At 42.1% G+C, this 22,683-nt stretch overlaps 1 protein-coding gene across 1 annotated transcript; it reads right to left on the bottom strand.

Annotated features, from left to right (window-relative positions):
• Window positions 1-1,580: 1,580 nt before the first annotated feature.
• LOC147612765 (leucine-rich repeat receptor protein kinase HPCA1-like) lies at window positions 1,581-22,012 on the bottom strand. The gene is made up of 20 exons (XM_086783333.1): window positions 21,784-22,012; window positions 21,416-21,567; window positions 20,607-20,730; window positions 20,156-20,227; window positions 19,940-20,014; window positions 19,787-19,858; window positions 19,519-19,686; window positions 19,338-19,412; window positions 19,115-19,186; window positions 18,966-19,037; window positions 18,737-18,805; window positions 18,524-18,598; window positions 18,316-18,390; window positions 18,091-18,222; window positions 3,948-4,432; window positions 3,667-3,816; window positions 3,282-3,424; window positions 2,975-3,194; window positions 2,512-2,750; window positions 1,581-2,361 (listed from the first exon to the last, which is right to left on the bottom strand). Exons 1-20 carry the CDS (start codon window positions 21,789-21,791, stop codon window positions 1,879-1,881), a joined length of 2,961 nt encoding a protein of 986 aa, XP_086639459.1. The 5' UTR covers window positions 21,792-22,012; the 3' UTR covers window positions 1,581-1,878.
• Between the last annotated feature and the right edge of the window lie 671 nt (window positions 22,013-22,683).

The following is a 22,683-nucleotide window of genomic DNA, read 5'->3' as shown; positions in this document are numbered from 1 at the left end:
TAAACTTAGCATATTGTTACTGTCATTGAGATTTACTTTTTGTTTTGTTGTTTCTAACACCACACCCTTTAGAGATCTCTCATTTCTAAGGTTCCTTTTTATAATGATATTTAGAATTCTTTTGGCAAATTAAATAAACCCCATGTTTTTACTTCAATGTCTCAAAGTGGAGATAGTATTTAACATTATCTTCTTCATATGAAAGGTGTTGTATAATCTCAATTAAGTTTAGTGTCATGTTTCCCTTGTCCTTCCAATATTGTTGCATTGACGTATGTATCTATACAACTACAAACAAATACGCCAAATAGTTGTGTCAAGATATAATCTATTGGCACAAAGAGTGCACCAACAAATAGATGTTAGCTCAAACTACACAAAAATACCGAGTTTCCAACCAATCCTATAAGAAATGGGACTCGAATAATTTCTAAAATTCCTAAATTTGTCATAACCCTAAAACACAGGCTCAACACAAGGTTAGTAAAAACATAGAAACATAGAAGAGTGCATGCAAGATCACCACCCAACCACAATCAACATCGACATACCTCCCCAAGCTAAGGGTTAGGGCTCACTCCCACATATCCATGCCAGTCATCCCCATACCCCTAGTGCCTACTCGTACAGGCCCTTTAGCAAGACTATCTGGTGATCTGCCATGTCCACGACATGATTTTGAAAACTCTTCATCAAGAATACACCATTTGAAGCCATAATGATAACCCGTAAGTCACTTATGTATTGCCTATACTACTATAAATAACCATCTAGTTATAGAGCCAGTATCAAGGGTTTATTAATAATGAACCCTAGCCACCCATATCACTGTGATTTACCAATGTGAAATACTCAATTGTTGAACCCAAATCAAACCTCCAACCACCGAGCAATGATTCTATTGATAAACTTTAGTTTTTGTTACATAAGTTTCTTTACACCTTATGCCACACTAGAATATAATGTTACATAAAAGTATATATTATATTAATATTATTATTACTATTTATTTTATATATCATACTGTAAAATGTTAACTTTGCTTCAAGCTATTACATATGGTTGTATGTCCTAATAAAGCCTAATAACTATCCTATGGGCTAAATACTCTACCATGTACTTACTTTACCCTTAATGTTACCATTACAATTATGCTTGTAAATTGAAAATATTGCACATGCAAACACAAAACAAACACATGAATTCAAATTTCAACTCCCTAGAGCCTTTTTAAAAATTTAATTTATATACTCCTTAAACCCTATTCTCCCCAAACTAATCTAAATTTGCACCGGGGTAGCTCTAACCATTTTTTAAAGCCTCACTCTTGTTTTTCTTACTGCTCCACAAAATGTTGTACTTGGGAGAAATAGTACTCTTTTGAAAATCAAATCATCTTGGGATGAGGATTTGTTTCACTCATACTTAATAGAAGTCTCTTCCTTGCAAAAATAAAATAAAAATCAATGTACATAGGACTGTCCAACAAGACGTTTATGTGGAGTGTAGGTTTAAGATGGGTTTAATTGGAGTGTTGCATCATGATTAAGTACATATTTAAGATGGGTTTAATTGGAGTGTTGCATCATGATTAAGTACATGTTTAGGGGTGTTAATGTGGAGTGTTTGCAACATGATTAAGTACTTGTTTGGGAGTTGAATTGAAGCTAAATTGCCTCTCACGGTTGTGCTATTCTACAATATTTAACATCATCTTTTGTGACAGAGTAGCTGTCAATTTAGGGGGCAGTCTACACTCATTTCTCAAAAGGATGCATTGTTGGTTTGTATTTTGCTTTGTTGAGAGTTGCTGCACTCCTCCTATAGATTAAACCATGGCTCTGCACATGCATTTCCCTCCCCTTCAATAACCCAATATCACTTGGGCTCTACTAGTCTAGACATTTCAACAAAGCTCCCACTGAATTCGAATGATGAAGTGCCATAGCTTTCTTGCATGTATAGTAAGCCCTCTCCATATAACTTGGAGCGCTTCTCCCCCATATCTGTGTCCATAGAGACTTCAGTGTGACCCACTTGTACAAGAGCCTCAAGCTCCTTGACTACCTCGGCCATGGTGAGCCGCTCAGCTGGATCATGCTGCACACAGTTTACTGCTACCTGCACTAGTCTTTCCACAGCCTTAAGTGGATAATCTGTGAGATTAGGATCCACCAAGTTTTGCACTACTAGATCCATGCCACCCTTTGCAAGTGCTGTTGTCACCTCATGTACTATGGACTTGCCTCCCTGAATGGGTAGCCTGCCAGTGACCACCTCAAGCAATACTACACCAAGACTATATACATCACTCTTGTCGGTGAGCAGGCCGGTCATGTAGTAGTCTGGGTCCAAGTATCCCTGCAAATGAAGAAACACATCAAAGCATGCGTAAGTCATTGGTATAACCATCTTTATGCAGTACACTAGGTAACATTAACAAGCATTTGGCCATCTTCCATATTGCAACGGTACAAGGGGCAAGCAGATCCGCAACAATGCGGTCCTTACCATTGTTCCTCTCAGTTGTGTGGTTATAGGGGCAACTTCATCCCCATCGGGAGCAAGCTTGGAGATCCCAAAATCTGCAACCTTGGCCACCAGCTTCTCATCTAGAAGTATGTTATTCGACTTGATATCTCTATGGATAATGGGTGGACTTGCTTCACTGTGCAGATAAGAAAGGCCTCTTGCAGAATCTAGGGCAAGCCCAATTCTTTGTTTCCAGTCCATGTGGAGAACTGTTCGACCTGTGGAAACAAAAGAGAAGCGAAAAAGTTCACTTTACTTTTAACTTTCTCCCACTCAAATCAGTTAAACCAGATGTCAATCACCCCCGAATGCCTTTTCTTTTAAGAGTGATGTATAAATTTAGTGATACACAATCATGCCCAGTGGCTCACTTTGAACTCCGGCACCTGCCTTGAAATTCAAAGCCCTTACCAACCGGGCTACCAATTGTTGCCGACAGTACCTGATAAACACTCTCTTAATGTCCCATTCGGCATATACTCGTACACCAGAATTTGCTCCCCTTCTTCAAAGCAAAATCCAATCAAACTAACCAGGTTCCTGTGATGTACTCTAGAAAGAAGCTCTATCTCATTCTTGAACTCAGCAGCACCTTGAAGAGAGCTGGTACCTGCTCTCTTAATGGCCACTTGGTCCCCTGATAAGAGAAAACCTTTGTACACCTGTTAAACCAAACGAAAAGAGTATTAAAGTGAGCACAATTATGGCTCAACAATACTAAGAATATGGGTGAAGCTACAAAACCATACCTTCCCATATCCTCCTTCACCAATCTCATTGCTGCGACTAAAGTTGTTTGTACACGTCCGTATTTCTTCTAAGGAGAACCATCGGGCACCTTTCAATTGGGGGGTATCTGTAGTTTCATCTTGACCAGCTGCAATCCAAGCAGCTGGCACAAGTTCCACAAAAGGTTTAACTATTCAAGTCCCAGAATCTACATTCATCTTCATTATTATGGAAGCATGCAAATCTTCTATATAATAACATGAATAATAATGTGACCACGAATTGGATCCCTACTGTTGGATGGTGGTTAGAAAGTAAGATCTACCCATACTGGTTTTAAAGAAATTATTCCCATGCAAGTGCATCTAGCACTCACTAAGCTACAAAAGATTCCAGGCTACTCACCAAAGGGCTTGTTCAGCTTCTCTGTTTTCACAGCTCTTCTATGTAGCATCATGGCATAAACCGCAAACACCAAGATTGCAATACCAAGAACAGCCGCTCCGACTCCAATGCCAATTTTGGCACCTCTGCTCAGTTTGTTCACTACAACAACTGCATCACAAACAATCATAACAAAACTCAGATCCACTCACACATTGAAGCAAGAATATGATGAAACCTAACATACATGTCAAAGCAGGTTAAAGAAATGAAGAGAGCGAGTATGCTAAGTGATGACTTACCCGATGGATACAGGCTTCCCGTGAACCCACTTAGCATACAACCAACCCAAGGGAACCCAATATCCTGGTTTTGGAGAACATACGTTATGAGAGCGGCTTCATTTGAAGACCATTGAGTTGTGCCATTAGGTGGGAAACATGACAGAATCACTTTATCACTGGAGACAATATGCACAACTGCCTGGGTGTCCTGCCATGTGAAACCTTGAAGATAGGTGTTTGTGCGCAACGCGGTCAAAAAATGCTGCTCCATTTCTCTGGTATCATAGTCTGGAGAGAGGGTAATTTGTGTTGCATAATAGGTGACAGTGGCCACAACAGGGCGAGCACATAGGCAGCTGCTAGCATCTTTAGGGTTGATTGCGTAATCAGGAGGACACTTATTTGTGCATCCAGATGCAATTGCAGTACTTGGGAATGTAGCAGGGGGTGTGCTAGATTGGCATTCAGTTGGATTGCCGTCACAGTAAGGGTTTCCATCCAGTCTGTTGAATTCAAAATTAACAAATCATCATTGCAGTAAATAACTAGCAATCCATCCAAACTAAGCTGAAGTTAACAGATGATATTTGCCTATTAACACACATTGAAGGACTCACAGTACTCTTAAGGTTTTTAAAAAACGACTCTCAAGTTCCAACTAAACCACCTGTTTCTCCTCACAAAGCCAGTACTTTTTTTATTTTCCCCAGAAAACAAGCCAGTACTTTTGAGAATCTATATCATGCATAAAACACCTAGCTATCTCGAAAAAAACGACTCTTTTGACCAATGGCTCAACCATAATGCACTGATGTGGAAGACTTACAGCAGCAGAGGTGCATAGGCCTGTCCGTACACATGTACAATGCACACAGAACCGTACAGAGAGATGCTCAGTCCGTACAGCTGCAGGCATGGGAAAATGTAGTTTATACGGTTTTTTTTTTCTACGAGAAACTCTCCTGTGAGTGTTACTTTGAAAAAAGCATGACTAATGCTATTTTTAATACTTGTTGAGAAAAAAAAACACTTAAAAAAAAACTCTTAGGAACTTTTAAAAGAGAAAAGCACTTTTTAAAAAAGCTGCTTTCCAGCCCTTCTCCATATTTATAGACCTGGGGCCTCCTCTTTTCTTCATACAACCTTGTGAAGCTTGAGGATATCATGATTAGAGAAGCACCGGAGCTTTGGACCAACCCGCTACTCTCTTGGCTTGCGACTTTTGACCTTGGTTTTCCTGCTTTTCACGCAGGAGCACCCTATCTTGCTTCCATACTTCCTCTCATGATGAGCAGAACTATGCTTTGGTGACGTCGAGGACCAACACAGTGACAAGGAAGGAGTGGAACTAGAGTATGTGGAGAAAGCTGAATTTGATCAGCATAAAGAGGAGATGCAATTTTTGCATGCATAACTTGAGTTGGTGCAACTCCCCTTGTGCATCCTCAACAGACCCCAAAATCGATAGCACCTTCTTTTTCTCCCCTGATATATTTAGGAGTGGCAAGAAGGAGAAGACCTAGGAATCTCTTGGTTGAATAGGTGGAACACTAACTTTGAATTCCAGCCGTTTCCAGATGCCCAGAAAAATCAGATGGTACAAGGTTTCCTCGAATGAAAATCCTTGACTTGGTGGAAAGATATAAAGTAAAAACCTAAGATATGGGATGATTTTGAGCAACATTTTCGGGCTGATTTTGTTCAACCTGAGGACGAGTTTGAGGTTCTCAATAAGCTAATGAAGCTTGACATATGGGATATGTTCTTTGACACCTATTACAAAAATTTTGTGACTGTGCCACACACGGATCCACACGTTGCGCGGAATTTTCATCCGTGGATGCAGGATGGCAGAGGAGGCTATCAAAGCTGCTAAGATCTTCGATGAGACATTGGTTAGTGTGAACTATTCTTCAAGAGGTGAACAATGATAGTCTCGATCGGCATCCCCCCAGGAAGGCCGTAATGATGAGCTTTGATGTCAGTAAGGCTGCTCAAAGCCTTTAGGTGAAGCTGGGGGTGGTACTGTATTTCATGAATAGACCCATGTGAGTGGTCTCCCTAAAGGGTTGGACAGCTGGTGCCCTTGGCCAAAGCTCGGCCATTGGCATCTTTGTGACCTTGGAGAAAGGGTTCTATTTCGCACCTATGTGGATCTTGACATGGGCTATGGGGGTTGCTTCTGGCAATGAGTTATGTTCTCCTCATTCCCTAATGCTGCTGCCGATGCAGGCAAACTTGTCACTTTGCGAGGAATTGCCTCATGAAGGCGGATAATAGCAAGAGAAGAGGGATAACAGCAGGCTAAAGGGGGTGGAAGCATTGGAAGCTTCGACAGCTACAAAAGATAATGGGGCTGTTCAAAGAAAGGACCTAGCAGAGATTCAAGGCAGAGGGGATGGTAGATGGCAGCTTGTGGATGCCCTTCTCCACGATGAAGCTGAGGTGGAAGTAGATGAAGAGTAGTAGCCCCTTCTTGGGGGCAAGGCGAGAAGCTCCATCCTAGCTATCGGCCAAGCCTTGTAAGGTCCCTATCCCCACCGTGCAAAGGATTCGGGGTGCTAGCAGCGGAAGTAGCACATCTTGCGCGGGGCAGGGTCCCACACTCGGGACCTCGCCCACGGATATCCGGACAGGTGACTAATTCCTCGATTCTTCCAAACCGAACTCGGAAAAACTTCTCTTGCCCGGAAAGCACGGGCGATTCCACCAGGATAACTTTTCCCTAACGTAGTCAAAAGCCTTAACTAACTAAGCTCATCTGACCGAATCCGTAAGTCCCATAGTCAGATCAGGAAAAAAGACTGTACTTGGATCATAGAGATCAACGCTTTTTTCCTCATTGAGAGGCACAGCCGTTGATTCTTTTCCATAGAACAATTTTTGTCCGGGATTTACTTCATCTATCGAACTAAACAGAAATTGAGTCTCGATTTACGGATCCATCAGTCCAGCCTACCCCATCTAGTCCCATGGGTTAGCCAACCGCCCAACCACTGTAGTGATGGGATCCGATTAGGAGAGGACCAGCAAGGTCAATCAACTAGATCCATACTCGGTTTCAGAAAACAACTCTTACTCCTTGTTCCAATATCTTCCACGACGCACGTGTGGGTATCTTCGGTGACCCAGAGCTCGAGCACCGTATGGTCAGCACCCTCTAGGATCCTTCGCAGGTCACCTAGCGCTTCACTCATAGGCCGCTTCCTTGGTCCCTCATCCACCGTACCGGAAGCTCACCATTCAAATCAAACCGAGGCTGGTCAAGACCTCGGTCGACCTTGCTACGCGAGACGTTCTCCATTGACTCTCCGTCGGCAATTGCAACTTTATCAGTTAGGTCTCCACGACCTTAATCACAACACGGTCAAAATGCTTCCCTAGCATTCTTGACATAAAACAGTCATTTACAAATAGGTCATAAATACAGTTTCTATAATGAACTCACATCTTTTCAGATTGTTCCACATCAATCCATATTACTTAACCCAATTCCAAATCATATGTGTATCCATTCTTGACCAGATACATCATTTTTCATCCCATTACATCAGATTCATTCACTTCATATAACATCCATTCCTATCTTTCTTAATTTACATTACGTCTCGTCACATCCAATTCTCATTACATCTCATTCGTTCACATCTTATATTATTCATTTACATTCTGATTCACATGACATCTCATCTCATCCATTCGCTCATATCGACTTCATATCCATTCACATATATTTTTGCATTCATTATTCCACATACACATCCACATTCGTACATCCACATTCACATCTACATCCATACATCCATTTTCACATCCACATTCATACATCCACATCCACATCCACATCTACATTCATACATACACATCCATATCCACATCCATACATCCACATCTATATTCATACATCCACACCCACAGCCACATTCATACATCCATATCCACATCCACATTCATATATCCACATCCACATCCACATCCATACATCCATTTCCACATCCATATTAATACATCCACATCCACATCCACATCCACATCCACATCCATGCATCCACATCCACATCTACATCCATACATCCATTTTCACATCTACATCCACATTCATACATCCACATTCACACCTACATCCATACATCCACATCTATAATCTATATCATACATTCACATCCGCGTTCACATTCATACATCCACATCCATACATCCATTTCTACATTCCCATTCATATAACCACATATGCCTTCACATCTATTCTTTTACATCACATCCATTCTCACCCTATCACAACCCATATACATCTTATCCCATCAGATACACTTCTTACCTCATCCCATACACATCTTATCACATCCTAACTCATCCCATATGCATCTTATCACATCCTATCACTTCTCCTACACATCTTATCACATCCTATCACTTCCCATACGCATCTTATCACATCCTATCACATCTCATACGCATCTTATCACATCCTATCACTTCCCATACGCATCTTATCTCATCCTATCACATCTCATATGCATCTTATCACATCTTAACTCATCTTATCACATCCTAACTCATCCCATATGCATCTTATCACATCCTATCACTTCCCATACGCATCTTATCACATCCTATTACATCTCATACACATCTTATCACATCCTATCACTTCCCATACGCATCTCATCCTATCACATCTTATACACATCTTGTCACATCCTATCACATCTCATACGCATCTTATTAGGCATAAAGACAACTTTAGTAGGAATAACACTTTTATAATAATTCTTTTATGCATTTTACTATGCATAAATTCCAATTTAATGAGAATAATACTTTCAAAATAAAAAACACATACATCAATGGTTACACTAAAATTTGACTCATGCTACATACTAAAATATCTCTCTCTATAGAAAAGCTAGAGTAGGTTACTAAACTAGTCTATATATAGTACCATAGTGGATCATATTGTAGGTTTTTGGCCACCCTACGATTGTAGTCTAGATGGACCGAACCAACCATATTACCCAAATGGGACAATATTAGACTAAACAATAGACCGTAGGTAAACTGTACGGCTTGGTGCAGCTTTGAGGCCCATTTGAGGTTGTGGGCACTTGTTCAAGCCCCACAACCCAAGGACTATGTGTTCTCAAAATAATCTCCACCTACCTTGGGTGTAGTCTATCAGCTGGAACCCTCATGCATCTTACTTGGTATGGTGTTTCGCCTAAGTCATCACCTATAAGCCATCTCCTAAACATTCTACCACTTATAAATTAGGTGTAAACTCAAGGCAAGCTTTTCACAATAGCTTTCTCATCTCAACCAGCTTGGAGACTCTCCATGACAATATAACAAGGCCCGAAATCAGAGAGATCTTATCAACCAATTCTCATAGTTGTCCTATCTGGACACAAGTGCCTAAATCTTTGGAACTACACAAGATCTTTCAAATCCACAAAGGATTTTGTGAGATAGATCTAAAAAGGGGCAAGTAATCAACTCCACTCCCAGACCATTGTGTGTCCATTTCACTATCCTTGCATGTTTTGAAGATAGACATGCAACCTCCTCAACAAGAGGTTTACTTCCACTCACTAGGAAGTATAAATCACAACAATTCCATATCCATGGGCTGATGCAACCCATAACATGATAGATTTCCCCTCGATTACAAGAATCAAGGTATCAAGTGCCTCCTTGGAATCGGATCATCTATGGAGCACCACATCACAAAGTCAATCATTACTGTCCCAAAACAGAAGTTTTAAAACTCCTCATCTCTCTCATGTACAGTCAAGGCTGCCTCCTTGCACATATGGTACAAGATATTAAATCTGTTTGGCCATCACAAGAGAGTATGTGATGAATCACAAAGTACTAATGGGCTCAAGAATGATCTTGACCAGAAGCCGGAGAGGTTCACGCAACCCTAGTGAATTTCCATGCTCTGGAAACCCAAGAAGATCCATTAACTTGTTGTCCCATAGATCAGCACAGCACCCCTACAAGATTATCTGAGGTTAGCTATCCATAAAGGAATAGAGCATCCCAGCCTAAAGACATTGAGGCATCAGGAGAACTCACATGCAATAGGTCCTATTGCCCAATAATTGCTCACCAACCCTATCATAGGCCTATTTCATAAAAATCCGTGCCTAAGTAGGTCTATTTCATCAAAAATCAAATCCATGAGCTTAGTTTATACAAAAAGGGTGTAAGCCTACAAACGTGAGTCTATAGACATGAGCCTAGAGACGCGAGTCTACAGGCATGGACCTAGAGACATGAGCCTACATGCATGAGCCCCAGGTGTGACATGAGTCTAGTTCACCAGACTTGCGTGAGCCTATTCATACAAAAAATATGCAAACCTTGAGATATGAGCTGCCCAAAAATGCAAGTGTCTATACATTGTATAGTAAAGTGAACAGCATGTTGTGTAAGAAGAGCAATTGAGGGGTAATCTAGGCAATGGGTCATAGCCCACGACGTGAGTCTACATAATTGAGCCTAGAGACGTGAGTCGACAAGCGTGAACCTAGAGACCGTTTCGTCACGAGAGTGAAACCTTTGATGTGAACCCAATCCAAACTAATTGTTGGAAATGACAATACACTCGATTGTAGTGCATCAAACCAAACGTCCTTAATCCCACCAACACTTCGGTCCCAACAAACAACCAGTACTTAACAGAGTGCTCCCGTGTTAAAAAGGCAAGAATCCTTCGGATCCAACTCAAGCGAGGAGCTTTTGGGACAAGATGAGCCATTTAAACACAGACATGAGTGGAGGAACAGTCGAACCCTTGGAAATGGGAGCCACCACAGTCCAAGGAGCCCCACATTCACCAACTTGCTCTGTAAACATCACCATAAACTTCATGAAAAGGGCATTAAACTGCCCTATCTTTGGACGAAGCTCTAGTGAGAAGAACCAGAAACTAGAAGCAGGAACCTCAAAGTTTGCTCCCTCAGGAAGTGCTCAAACCATGTCAGACACCATAATGTTCAAACATTTGATGTTGATCCTAAGTAGTGTTTGTCTCAAGTTGGCCATGGCCAAGCAGCCTAACAACCACGGATACGGCAACCGAAACATGTATCTTTTGTTGTACCATTAGGGATAAGCATTCCACAAAACGCCCAACAACAGATTTAGTAAGCAAGCCTATTTCATTCCATGTAAAAAGACACTAACTTCTCAGCAAGCCGCGAAATATTTGTTAAGCAAATTTTTGTTCATCATGGACTACCCAAAGTGATAGTTTCTGATAGAGATTCTAAATTTTGTAGTCACTTTTGGGTTGCTCTTTTCTCAAACTTAGGCACTAAGTTACATTTTTCCACGGCTTTCCATCCGGAATCGAATGGACAAACCGAAGTTACAAATAGCACTATCTTAGATATGCTTAGAGCCTATGTTTCCCAGCAACCTAGTGCATGGAATAAGTACATACACCTACTCCAATTTGCTTATAATAATACTCCTCATACTGCTACTGGTCGAGCACCATTTGAGATAATCTATGGTAGAGCTTTGCCTATTCCGGCTACTAGACTCTCTCATAAGATTGAAGCTGCCGACCAATATGTTAGAGACTTTGATCGCATTCTATCTGAAGTGCGTGATTGTATTGCAAGAGCTCAAGAGAAGTATACATCTCAAGCAAATAGGAAACACAAAGATTTTTCATTTCAAGAAGGTGAATATGTACTTTTGAGAATTGAAAAACGTCGATTAAAGAGTGTGGAAAAATTCCCTGCAGTGAAGCTAGCGCCTAGATATTATGGGCCATTTAAAATCCTCAAAAAGATTAATGATGTGGCCTATAGACTAGAGCTTCCATCTAATTGGAATATCCACAATTCTTTTCATATCCATCTCTTGAAACCTTTTCGAGGAACACTTCCTACTCACCCAACATATGAGGAAACACCTCTTATTGAAGGAGAGGAAGAAGTACTAGTTCCTGATGCTATCATTGACCAAGAGATAACAACAACAAGGACAGGTAATCAATACTTCAAGTATCTTTTGACTTTTAAGAATCATCCACAAGAAGATGCTAAATGGATGCCTGAGAAATTTTTCCGAGTTTACCCTGAAATTCTTCATTCTTTTCAAACCCAGCAAATCCGCAATTGAGGACAATTGCAAACTCAAGCAAGAGGGATGTCATGAGAATATATTTTAAGTCCTCTAGAAAAATATTATTTATCCCCTCTTGAGTAATTTGGGGACGCCTAGATTACTCTTGCGTCATGCCGGCTAGGTTAATATCGTGGGTGATACCACTATAAATATTAATACGTGCGGTATATGACGTATGTTTGAGGCCACCTATGATTATTTCAGTTAGGTTTGTATGGCAGGGTGATTCCTGGGGTACTTACGCCTGGTAGTCATGAGTTGGTGATGATTTGTGCCTGTTTAATATTTGTGGGATTAATTTAATAATTAATTGGGCTTATATTTTCAGGTGATGAAGACTATGGGAATTGAAGAGTTTACTTTGGAAGAAATGTCTTGGTTCATCACATTTCATTTTTGGCAAGCATAGTAGCTTGTAACCTTATCAAATGATTTTTCCATTTTGAACTTTAGGAAAGATACATTTATTTATGTGGAATTTATTAAAGCCTATGGCTTTACCCTAGTCCCAATATTTGACACTCTATTTTTGTTAAAGAAGAGTGCCGTGCTCTCTAAAAAGCACATCTTGTATATTTTGGGGGCTATAGCCTAATTTTGGTGAAAAAGAAAGCTAATAAAGAAATACTCTCGTGTGAGGAGAGGCCACGCACAAGAGGGGGGAAGATTGCACCCAATATGGTCTATGAGCTAAGTATTTTTAATTTTGTTTAAGTGTTTAAATTTCAATTGATTTGATTTAGTTGAAGCTTACAAGCAATGGTTTTTATGATTGAATTAATTCTCTACTCTTCCACAATCAATTCCTAGAATAAGATTCCGATTGCACTGACCCATGTCCTCTCTGTATCTAGTCTCACAATGTCCATCTTGATCACCCGATTCAGCTCTGAACGGCTGAGATCTAAGAACGGGCAGTCCAGGCTAAAAGCAAAAGGTGGGAGTGCATCAATACTCATGCCATGCAAGGCCAGCCATGTGCGCATCTGGGCATACCAACACTGGGTGTCTCCCTCATGTGCAAGCTGTTTGGAGGAAGTGAGTGCTAGGCGAGGGTATTTTTGCTGAGGGAGCTCCCATATTCTATGGAGAAAAGTAACTGCACGGAGTAAAGCCTCAGTAACCACTGGGGCAGCCCCCATCTCTACCCTGATGATCTCATGTGGTACAGATGACTTGCTCCGAATCATGCGTGCAATCATCATCACTAATGGCCTCTCCATATGTTGCCATCCATCGTAATAGTCTCTCTGTGGTCCATCCTGTCCTGCCAATGGCTCCCTCCTCTTATGGAAAACACTAGGCCCCCATATCTCTGCTCCATAGAGAAGTGTCGATGTAACCAGAGTGTCAAATAGCCATAGTATCGTGCGTGGCTCCTGAAACTGTATGTCTGCGCACTGTCTCTCAAGTGCCCCCAAAGCTGCAAATCTTCGTGCTAGTCTAGCCTCTGCTGCCTCCCCCATAGAAAACCGTGGCCCTCTAAAGGTCACCCCCAAGCACACACAGGATCTGACATACTCAACTGGCTCTCCTCTAAACATAAACTGCGTTTGTGTTCTAGTCACCCATGCTTGTGTGGTATTAAATGTCATAACCTTGGTTTTACTACGGTTCACTATGAGATCTTTGTCCACACAAAAAGACTGCAATGCATCCAAGTGTCTCTGTAGTCCCTCAGGAGTGTCTGAGATAAGCACAGTGTCATCTGCATATAGTAGGATGGGTATCAACACCCCAGCTAGGCTCGCCCCTGGGCCACCCAATCTATCCACTTAGTCTGAGACCTCATCAGTGTATAGCCCAAAGAGCGTGGGTGAAAGCGGGCAGCCCTGCTTCACCCCAATAGTACTATTCACACAGCCCCCTGGGACACGTACTCTGCCTATCATTGACTCATACAAAGTGTATACTCCCCACTGCATCTCCTCACGGACACCAATATCATGTAGTCTCCTCATAAGCCTGGCACGTGGTACCGTATCAAATGCTTTACGGAAGTCCACAAAACAACAATATATCCTCCGTCCTCATGCTCGTTTCTCCTCAATAAGAGCTCTGAGGGTGAGTATATAATCCAATGTGGTGTATCCCCTCCTAAAACCAGCCTGTCCAATTGCTCTCTATCCCTGCCTCTCTGCCCACCGGCTCATCTCATGCTCCAAGATGGATCCGTATACCTTAGCCAGATAATGGTCAATCCTGATCGTACAATAGTTATTGGGCATCATGGGATCCCCACTCTTAAGCAACGGCACAATAGTGTTATCTGTCCAGCTAGCTGGGAAACCTTCACACGTAGCTCTATTAAACATGTGTACAAGGATCGGGGCCAGAGTATCCCGTGCATATGAGAAATGTTCAGCTGCTAGACCTTCATGATATGTGTAGTCTATCAATCGCATCCAGCACCATCTGCAAAGTGAATAAAACACAATGATCCAGTCCAGGTGATGGCGGGCGCGGAATGGGAGGCTGTCCAGGTACATCATATAGGGACATCGCATACTCGTGCCCAAGTCTCAGGTGCCGTGATCGGGATAGGTGGCTGCCTCTCTTGGAACATTTTCCAAGCCCTCTTAGTGCCCAGCTGTCCTGCAGCCACCGGCTTGCCCCTGTAGACCTGCGCAGCCTTTCACCAGAAAGAGAGAGACCCACATGCAGTCCAGCCCTGCGCCTTTCTGCAGCCCGCCAGTCGCCAGCCTTCCCAGCCCACCAAAAAGCACATACACGTCCCCAGTTGCAGCCGACTACCCCTCCAAAAAGAGTCCCCGCCAATAATAGTGTAAACTCCCCTCAAAGGGCCACGATTCTATCCAAAGGGGGTCCTTTGTTTTTATTGGTTTTAAAACCTTTGTCCCCTCCAAACCATTGTCCCCCCCTCCCCCCCCCCCCCCCCCACACACATGGGGTTATGAAAAAGGGACTAATATACTTTAATAATTCCTAGTGTCACTTCTTGACCCCAAGTGTGCACATTTAATAAATGTTCCGTGCACTTGTGTCCTGCAAGCTGACCACCATGCCCACACTGTCCAGATACGCTGTACAAATTCACAGGGTCGTGACAGTCATTTTGGGACTGCTTTCAAAAATTCTGTCTGGCTTCTAGTTCCATCATAAATCACTCCAAAACAGGTATTAGAACTCTTCTTCAAGGGCCTTCTCAATGGCTCCTCGAACAAGGGTTTCAAACTATCCCGGATGGCAGGATCTTCACACTGTCGGGAATCCCTATGGGCTTTGGAGTGAGTATGCACCAGAGATGGCTTTGGGTCATGGAAAATTTCAAAATTCATTTTGCCAAATGGAAATGTATGCAAGTTAGCCTTGCATGCAGGATTGTGGTACTGAAACATATTTTAATCCCTGCTACCATCTTCTTTCTCTCTTGTTGGAGACCTTCCCAGGCTGAGATTAAGCCTTTGGAATCTATGTGCAGAAATTTCCTGTGGGGTGGAGATGCTAACACCTTCAAAATGCCAAAAGTTTCTTGGAAATCCTGCATATTGCCCAAGTGTAAAGGTGGGCTGGGAATTCTGGACATAATGAACTGGCAGACAGAATGGCTGGCAAATGGGTGGTCAGAAGCTTGCTTTACCCTGACTCAACTCCTCCACAAGGATTTGTTTGCTGTCCAGGGTTTCCATAGATGGAAGAGCCTTCCTTCTCTGGTTCTTTTCTTTAGCAAGATCCCTACCAAACCTAAGGGTAACATGCTAATTAAAAGGATGTGTCTTCCTGGAATAAACTTAAGGAGAATATCACTCTTAATGAGGGCCTCAGAGCTAAAGTGGGAATCTATCACAAGGACTCCATATGGTTCTCTATGACATGCCAAGACTACATCCCCCAACCCCAGTACAGGTCACACAGAAGCTCTCCAAGAAAGTTCTTTCTACCTGGGGGGATGTCGGGGATTTCAATTCTAGTGGCTGGTTGTGTCCCAAGCTGAGCTCAAAGAAAGGTACAGGCTTAATGAAGAGGACCTCAACCTGCTCATACAAAAGATGTCCATCTAGCAGAATCAAGAGGAACAGTTTATCCAGCTCAAAGGTCCACACCTACCTAAGACGTTTGTTTGTGGTGCTGGACAGGATAGTCTGCTCCCGATCCCTCATTTCAGAAAGCTCGAGCCCCAACTCTACTCCAAATTGAATAAAAGATGGAACCTCAGCTGGAATAGGAGTCAATGGGAATTCAGATTCACCAACCTATGGTCCAAATACATTCCGCCTAAAATCTCCTGCCTACTGTGGCTTATTCTACATCAGGCCCTGTGGACTAATTCTCGTGCAGCCAAACTTGGTTTGGGCAATGGACTCTGCTCAGGGTGTAGATCTGCAATGGAATCTATCCCACATCTCTTTATGTCTTGCCCGAGAATTAAACCTATTGTGCTCCTCCTACAGCAATGTGTACTATACACTCATCCCCAGGATCTTGATTGGAAAGAGATTCTTCCTGGTGAAGCTAATGGTTTTTCAACCAAAATATGGAATATTATCAAATCGACATTTTTATGGAATGTATGGATTGGTAGAAATATGCACGTCTTTCAGAATAAACAATTTGACATGGTACAGGGTCTGAGAAACTCTTTGGTGCTGCAGATTCAGAGCGCTCTAAGCGATATTGTTTGCTGAAATAGAGGAACTCAAATGACAGTGAATGGCTGCAGATGGGGAGAATCTCATCGAGGAAGTCAGAGATACAGAAATTCAGCTTGACTTTAAGAAGAGGGAAATAATAGCTGCTTCTAGACAGGGTGAATTACATCATGAACCTAGTTGAGGTCCAATCTACCCGTTTATGCTAATTTAATTAAGTCTTGCTAAGTTTGTAATTACTCGTTTTCGTTCAGAGGTTGCACCCGCTTGCAGCTGTTAGTGACCTTAGCTTTTGCCATGCCAGGCAGCTCTTTGCCCACTAGACCACTCCCTGATCTTATGACTGAGTGAACCATACACAGACTGTCGAATCCGCCAAGGGGCAGGGCCACGGTCCCGCCCTAGAACTCCTTCCTAACCCTAGAGATTCCCTAAACCCTAACCCTAAAACAGAGCTAAGTCAATCAAGCCCCCCGTATTTTTCTTCTTTGAGCTTGGCACCACATGTTTTTTTCCTAAGCTGTAAACATTGAAAAGGGCTTCTGCTTTCTTGATTGCCACCTGTACTGTTCCATACAGGCATATTGTTGTCCGTACTATGATGTGCCTACTATGTATTGTCTGTACTTGTTGTACCTGCTGAAACATCATGTGTACCTTGTGTTTAAGGAAGCATGTCAACTGATGTTGGGCAACCAAACCAAAGATTCTTGTAGGATTTCCAGGATCAGCTGTTTTTCCCTGTCCTGCCCAGCCTGTGCATGGAAATCCTTATGGAGAGAAAGCCTATGGCTTCAAATTCTAAGTAGAGTAAAAAAGACAACTCTCCGAACCCACAGTAGCCCTTAACAAAACCCGAGTGAAATCAATCCTTGGAACCCTTTTTTATCCATAATTGCAGCATGTTGTTCTAGTCATGAATATGTCAATGTGCATGCTTCATTCTCATCTAGGAAATAAACCACATGGAAAACCATGGGAAAATTCAAAATTTCCCATGTTAATGTGTGAATATAGCCCCATCTTTTCCGCACTAACGTGGGAAGTATTTTCATTTTCCCATGTTCCATCTGGTTTGCACACCCAAAACCTTCTTGTGATATCTTCCTTAAGCCAATTGACCAAACCAAGTCTCAATCACAACTCGATAAGCATCAGCAATGATGTTAAATCCATCCGTTCATGTGTCCAAGGTCAAGTACAGAAGTAAACCCCCAAAGTAGCTAGTTTCCTTAAGCCTGGATTATCCCCCATGTTTTGCATCCAATCTATGATGAATGAATAAACATCCACTAAAAAGCTAAAGCAGGCATGAGGCAAACGATTTGTGTGAATAATTTCTTGCTTTAACTATATGATATATTATACTAGGTCTGCAAACGATTTTGAAGAACAAGAACACTCACAGTAGCTCGTGTGTGTAATTGCCTTTGTCAAGGTTGGTGATATCATTGTTTGTCAGGTTCACAAAAACCAGTGTTGATGAGTTTGCTGATGTGAGGTCTAACGTGCCATTCAATTGGTTTGATCCAAGTGTCCTATAAAAGCAGTCAGAGACTGCTGTTAGCTTCTTCATCTAGGTTTGTTACCATCATTTTCAATCATAAGGGGTTCCATGTAGGAAGGCTTACACATTGGATAGGTGTTGGCTGAATCCAAAAATCTCCGCAGGTATGCTGCCAACCAAGTTTGCAGAGTCCATGGATCTGTAAACCAAAATGAAAGCCAAAATAAGGCCGCCAAGCATACTTCTTGCCCATCCTACATAAAGTGGTATGCTCTATCCCAAAGAAAATCCGAGTCAAAAGACTGCAAACAGGAGGTGAAAAGATTCTTAACAGTAGGTAGAGGTTTGTCATGTTAGTTATCCAACTTGGAATCTCAGAAACTTCCAATGGATTGTCGCCAACAGTCCTGGGATGGGCAATATACAAAATCATGAGTGCAACAACACAGTACCTCCTAATACTGGCAAAATCATAGGTACTTGATTAAGGGCATTTGCAGTCTTGATTCCCTTCCCTTTTCATAGATAATGGTGACAGTTCTTACAGCATTTGCAGTCTTGTCTGGTTGGAGAGGTCTGGGAGCTGGCCGGTCAAGTTATTGTTGTTTAGCTGCCTGTGTCAACAGGTAGAATCACGCAGTTTAGACTCGTGAACACATCTTAGATAACTATAACAAGCACAAGCACAAGCACACTCTTTTCTGGTTTTTCTATATCTCACTTAATCTGTAGTAAACGCAAGCATGGCATCCGGATGCTATTTTAAAGGCTTACAATGTGTAGAGAGTTGAGATATTGTTGATGGTAGATGGGACTGTACCATTCAGAAAGTTGGAATCCAAGCGGCTGCCCAAAAGGAAAAGTAAATGAACTCATAGCCTATTGTGATTACATTCATAATCTCAAAGCGTTGACATACTCACAGGATTTCCAAATGGAGCAGATTCCCTATGGTTGGCGGAATGCTTCCGGTGAGCTCATTATGATTTAACAATCTGATTAATCATAATCCATGTCGTTAATGCCTTGCAAAAGCTTTAAGGTATTTTGGCTTACTCTTGGGTGGACAATAACCCATGAACATATGTTACACAGAAAGCCGGTCATACTGTGGCATGTAGTTATGACTGATCGATCAGCACTTACAAGTGCACCAACTGCATCTCTGTGTTGAAAATAGAGGAAGGAATGCTCCCCGAAAACGTATTATTTTGCAAATGGCTACCAATCATCAATTCCACAAGTAAAAACCCCATGATAAGACTTCTGGTGTGTTTTGCTTTGAGAACCTTACGATGGGTCATCTTCAAAAACACACAGGACTTACAAGTGTTGTGCTGACGTGAGATTATCCAAACCACTTCCGATGCCGCTTGTGCTTGACACAGGCAGAGACCCATTAAGATTGTTGCTTGATACATCAAGCCAAATTATCTGCTTGAGGAGGCCGACGGTGGCGGGTAGCAGTCCCGTGAACGAATTCTGAGACAAGCCACTGAAAAACACGGCCAGTCATCTTAAGAAGGTGGCTTCATCTAAGCAAATAGAAATAATGACATAAGACAAGAGATTCATGCATTGTAGACTATACTTACAGATACAGTATGGAGGTCATGTTCCCAATTTCAGATGGCATTGGGCCTGAGAAGTTACACAACTGCACAAAACTGAACCACATGCATGTTTAAAAACTAGAAACTTGCATCATCTCTCTCAAATTTCCTTGCACTTCAAATGTTCATTCTTACAATCTCACAATTCGTGTCAAATTGCCTACTTCTGCAGGGAGAGTGCCTCCCAGATTTGGATTGCATGAAAGATCCCTGTATTAAACCAAATACCGCTTCAAAATTTTTTTTTTAATAAGGTGCTGGCAAGTGGAGGCTTTGGAACCCATAAAAAAGCCTTTGTATTAGTGATCTGACTTCATAATATAAGGCAATTTGGATGGTTTGAAAACCCACAAATCTGTCAGGTATGTCAAGTTTCCAACTGCAGAAGAAAGGGTTCCAGCCAAGCCTTGATTGATGAGCAACCTAAAATAAACACACACAAAAAAAAAGTAATTAATTGCAATATGATGATAAATTCAGCATTAGTTTTCATCAGGATTTCAAAAAAATGACATACCTTTTTCTTTTAATTAGGAAAAACATATCCTGCTCAATGCATGAGGTGAAAGAGAAACGAAGCCAAAAAATATTGTTTTGGAGTACATTTTTAAAAAAAAATTGCTTGTTGACTATGTGACCTTGTTGAGAGTATACAAATGTGAACTTTGTTGAGAGTATACAAATGTGAACTCTACAAGAGAAAAGGTGAGCTGGCTCCTTATGTGTGCATGCGTGCATGCATGCTAGCGCACACACACACAATTTTGTAGTTTAGTAAGAACAGGAAGCTTTAAGGGATTACATTCGGCTGACACGTGTTTGGTTGCACCAGATACCAAGCCACTGGTCATCACAGGGGTCTGTGCTGGTATCCCAGGATGAAGGGTTTCCCAACCAAGCGGTGTGCAGAGCAATAAGCGCATCCACTGCATCAAAGAAAATAAAACTAATTTGCAATCATAATAAAAAGGTAAGGGACACACCTGCTGCCCATATGTAAATGTTTAGATTGTGTGCATGGGTGTACACATTTATGTGCACATATATCTGCACATCTAGACATACATGTGAATGCATATATGCAAATCTACAGTTATATGTATGTACACATAAACAGACCCACATGTATGTATAGATGTGCAGATATTTGTGTGTACGGTTGTGCAAATGTATATGTAGGTACTCACATATATATGCACATTTACACAAACATATGGTGCATACATGCATATAGCATATGGTTTTGATGTGCTAATATACGTGCGTACACATACACACACCCACAAATGTATAGACGGTCCCGAAATTTTTGTTGAGAAATGCATGGCCCTTTCTGTGCCAGTAACTAACTAATCTCACTAATTAGTGGGATATTTAGTGCTGATTAATTGGGAATATTGGATTCATAATGCTGTTAGTTAACGCAGGCACCTGATTAGTGCTACTGCTTGCTAATTTGGGTATCTAAATTAGAGTAGCTTAATTGGGTTCATCTCAAGTCTTCTTAGTTAATCACTACAGCAGGCATGCTATAATGTGAGGATTATAGCGACTTGAACCTTTATGGCATGCGAATTAATGCAGGATTAACAAGAATGGAAAGGAGGGTACCATCTTGCTGATGGGTGACAGCGTTTGCAATATTCGGGATGGCGATGAGGGAGAAGGCGATGATGAAATGCAGCACAGAAGCTGTCAAGCAGCCAATACCATGCCTTAAAGCTGCAGCTTGCTGCGCTTTGAGGCTCAGAATCATAGTCTCTCTGCAATTCGATACAGGCATGGAAGTTAGGAGAGAGGGCAACATGATGACACTACAAGCAGAGGGATAAAAGAGAGAGAGAGAGAGAGAGAGAGAGAGAGAGAGAGAGAGAAGGCTCAGTCAAGGGTGCTTCCCTCCATAGCTGGGTCCAACCGGATGTCTCTCTCATGTACACGTAACGTTGAACCTTAGGCTGCACGGAAGAGATGGTCCGTACCTATGCATGCAGGACGCGGAACGTTGGACCTTTGCGGGATGGCGATGAGAGAGAAGACGGTGATGACCACGCCCTCCAGCTGCAGTGTGCTGCTTTCTCAAGCTCGCAGTATCATACACTTCCTCTGCAATTCCATACAGCTCGACGACCCAAGGAAGAGACAGACTCGGCTCCGTCAAGGTTGCTTTCTGCTGTATACCTCCACGATCAGAAAAAAACAAAATTAAGGTTGGACCTTAGGCTTCTTCGTGATTATTTTTCCCCCCAGGGACTCATAATATATCATTGGGAACATCAGACATTACGTTGAAGATACTGCACCGTTCTGAATTAATTATTCAGCATATTCGTCTTTGGGGAGGATTGAAAGGTATGTTTTGACCCATCAGATATTTGCCTTATGTGGCATTATATTTTGGCATTATTGGATTGCTCTCTAGCTTTCCTCCACACTTTTTCGCACTATGGGAGTGCTTCTCTCTCTCTCTCTCTCTCTCTCTCTCTCTCTCTCTCTCTCTCTCTCGTGCGCGTACATCCGTCGTATCCGTGTTGAGGCCCAAGGGGGTAACAACGTGCACAATGATGGCTCGTTACACACAAAGCAAATGGGGGGTTTGCATGGAAGAGCACAATAGAAACAAATGCCTACATGTGTGTGTACGTGTGCCTGCGCATGTGTGTGCATGTGCATGCGTGCATTTGTGTGTGTGTGTGTGTGTGTGTGTGGGAGGGGCTTTCACAGAAGGGAGAGGAGAAGCATGTAGGAGCATGAGAAAGAAAGTTAGTAAAGGGAACATTGGACCTTGGAGGATAGTGTAGGTCACAGGAGCCAAGCCTTAAGAATATGCATTAATCAATGCCCCCATTGAGGTCTTTAATTAATAGCACTTGTCACAATAG

This window comes from Cibotium barometz, chromosome 45 (assembly GCF_041138505.1).
Source record: "Cibotium barometz isolate CiBa-2024 chromosome 45, ASM4113850v1, whole genome shotgun sequence".
In the NCBI taxonomy this organism is placed as follows: Eukaryota; Viridiplantae; Streptophyta; class Polypodiopsida; order Cyatheales; family Cibotiaceae; genus Cibotium; species Cibotium barometz.
The sequence above is the reverse complement of the archived record's forward strand: the minus strand, read 5'-3'. Positions and strand labels throughout refer to the sequence as shown.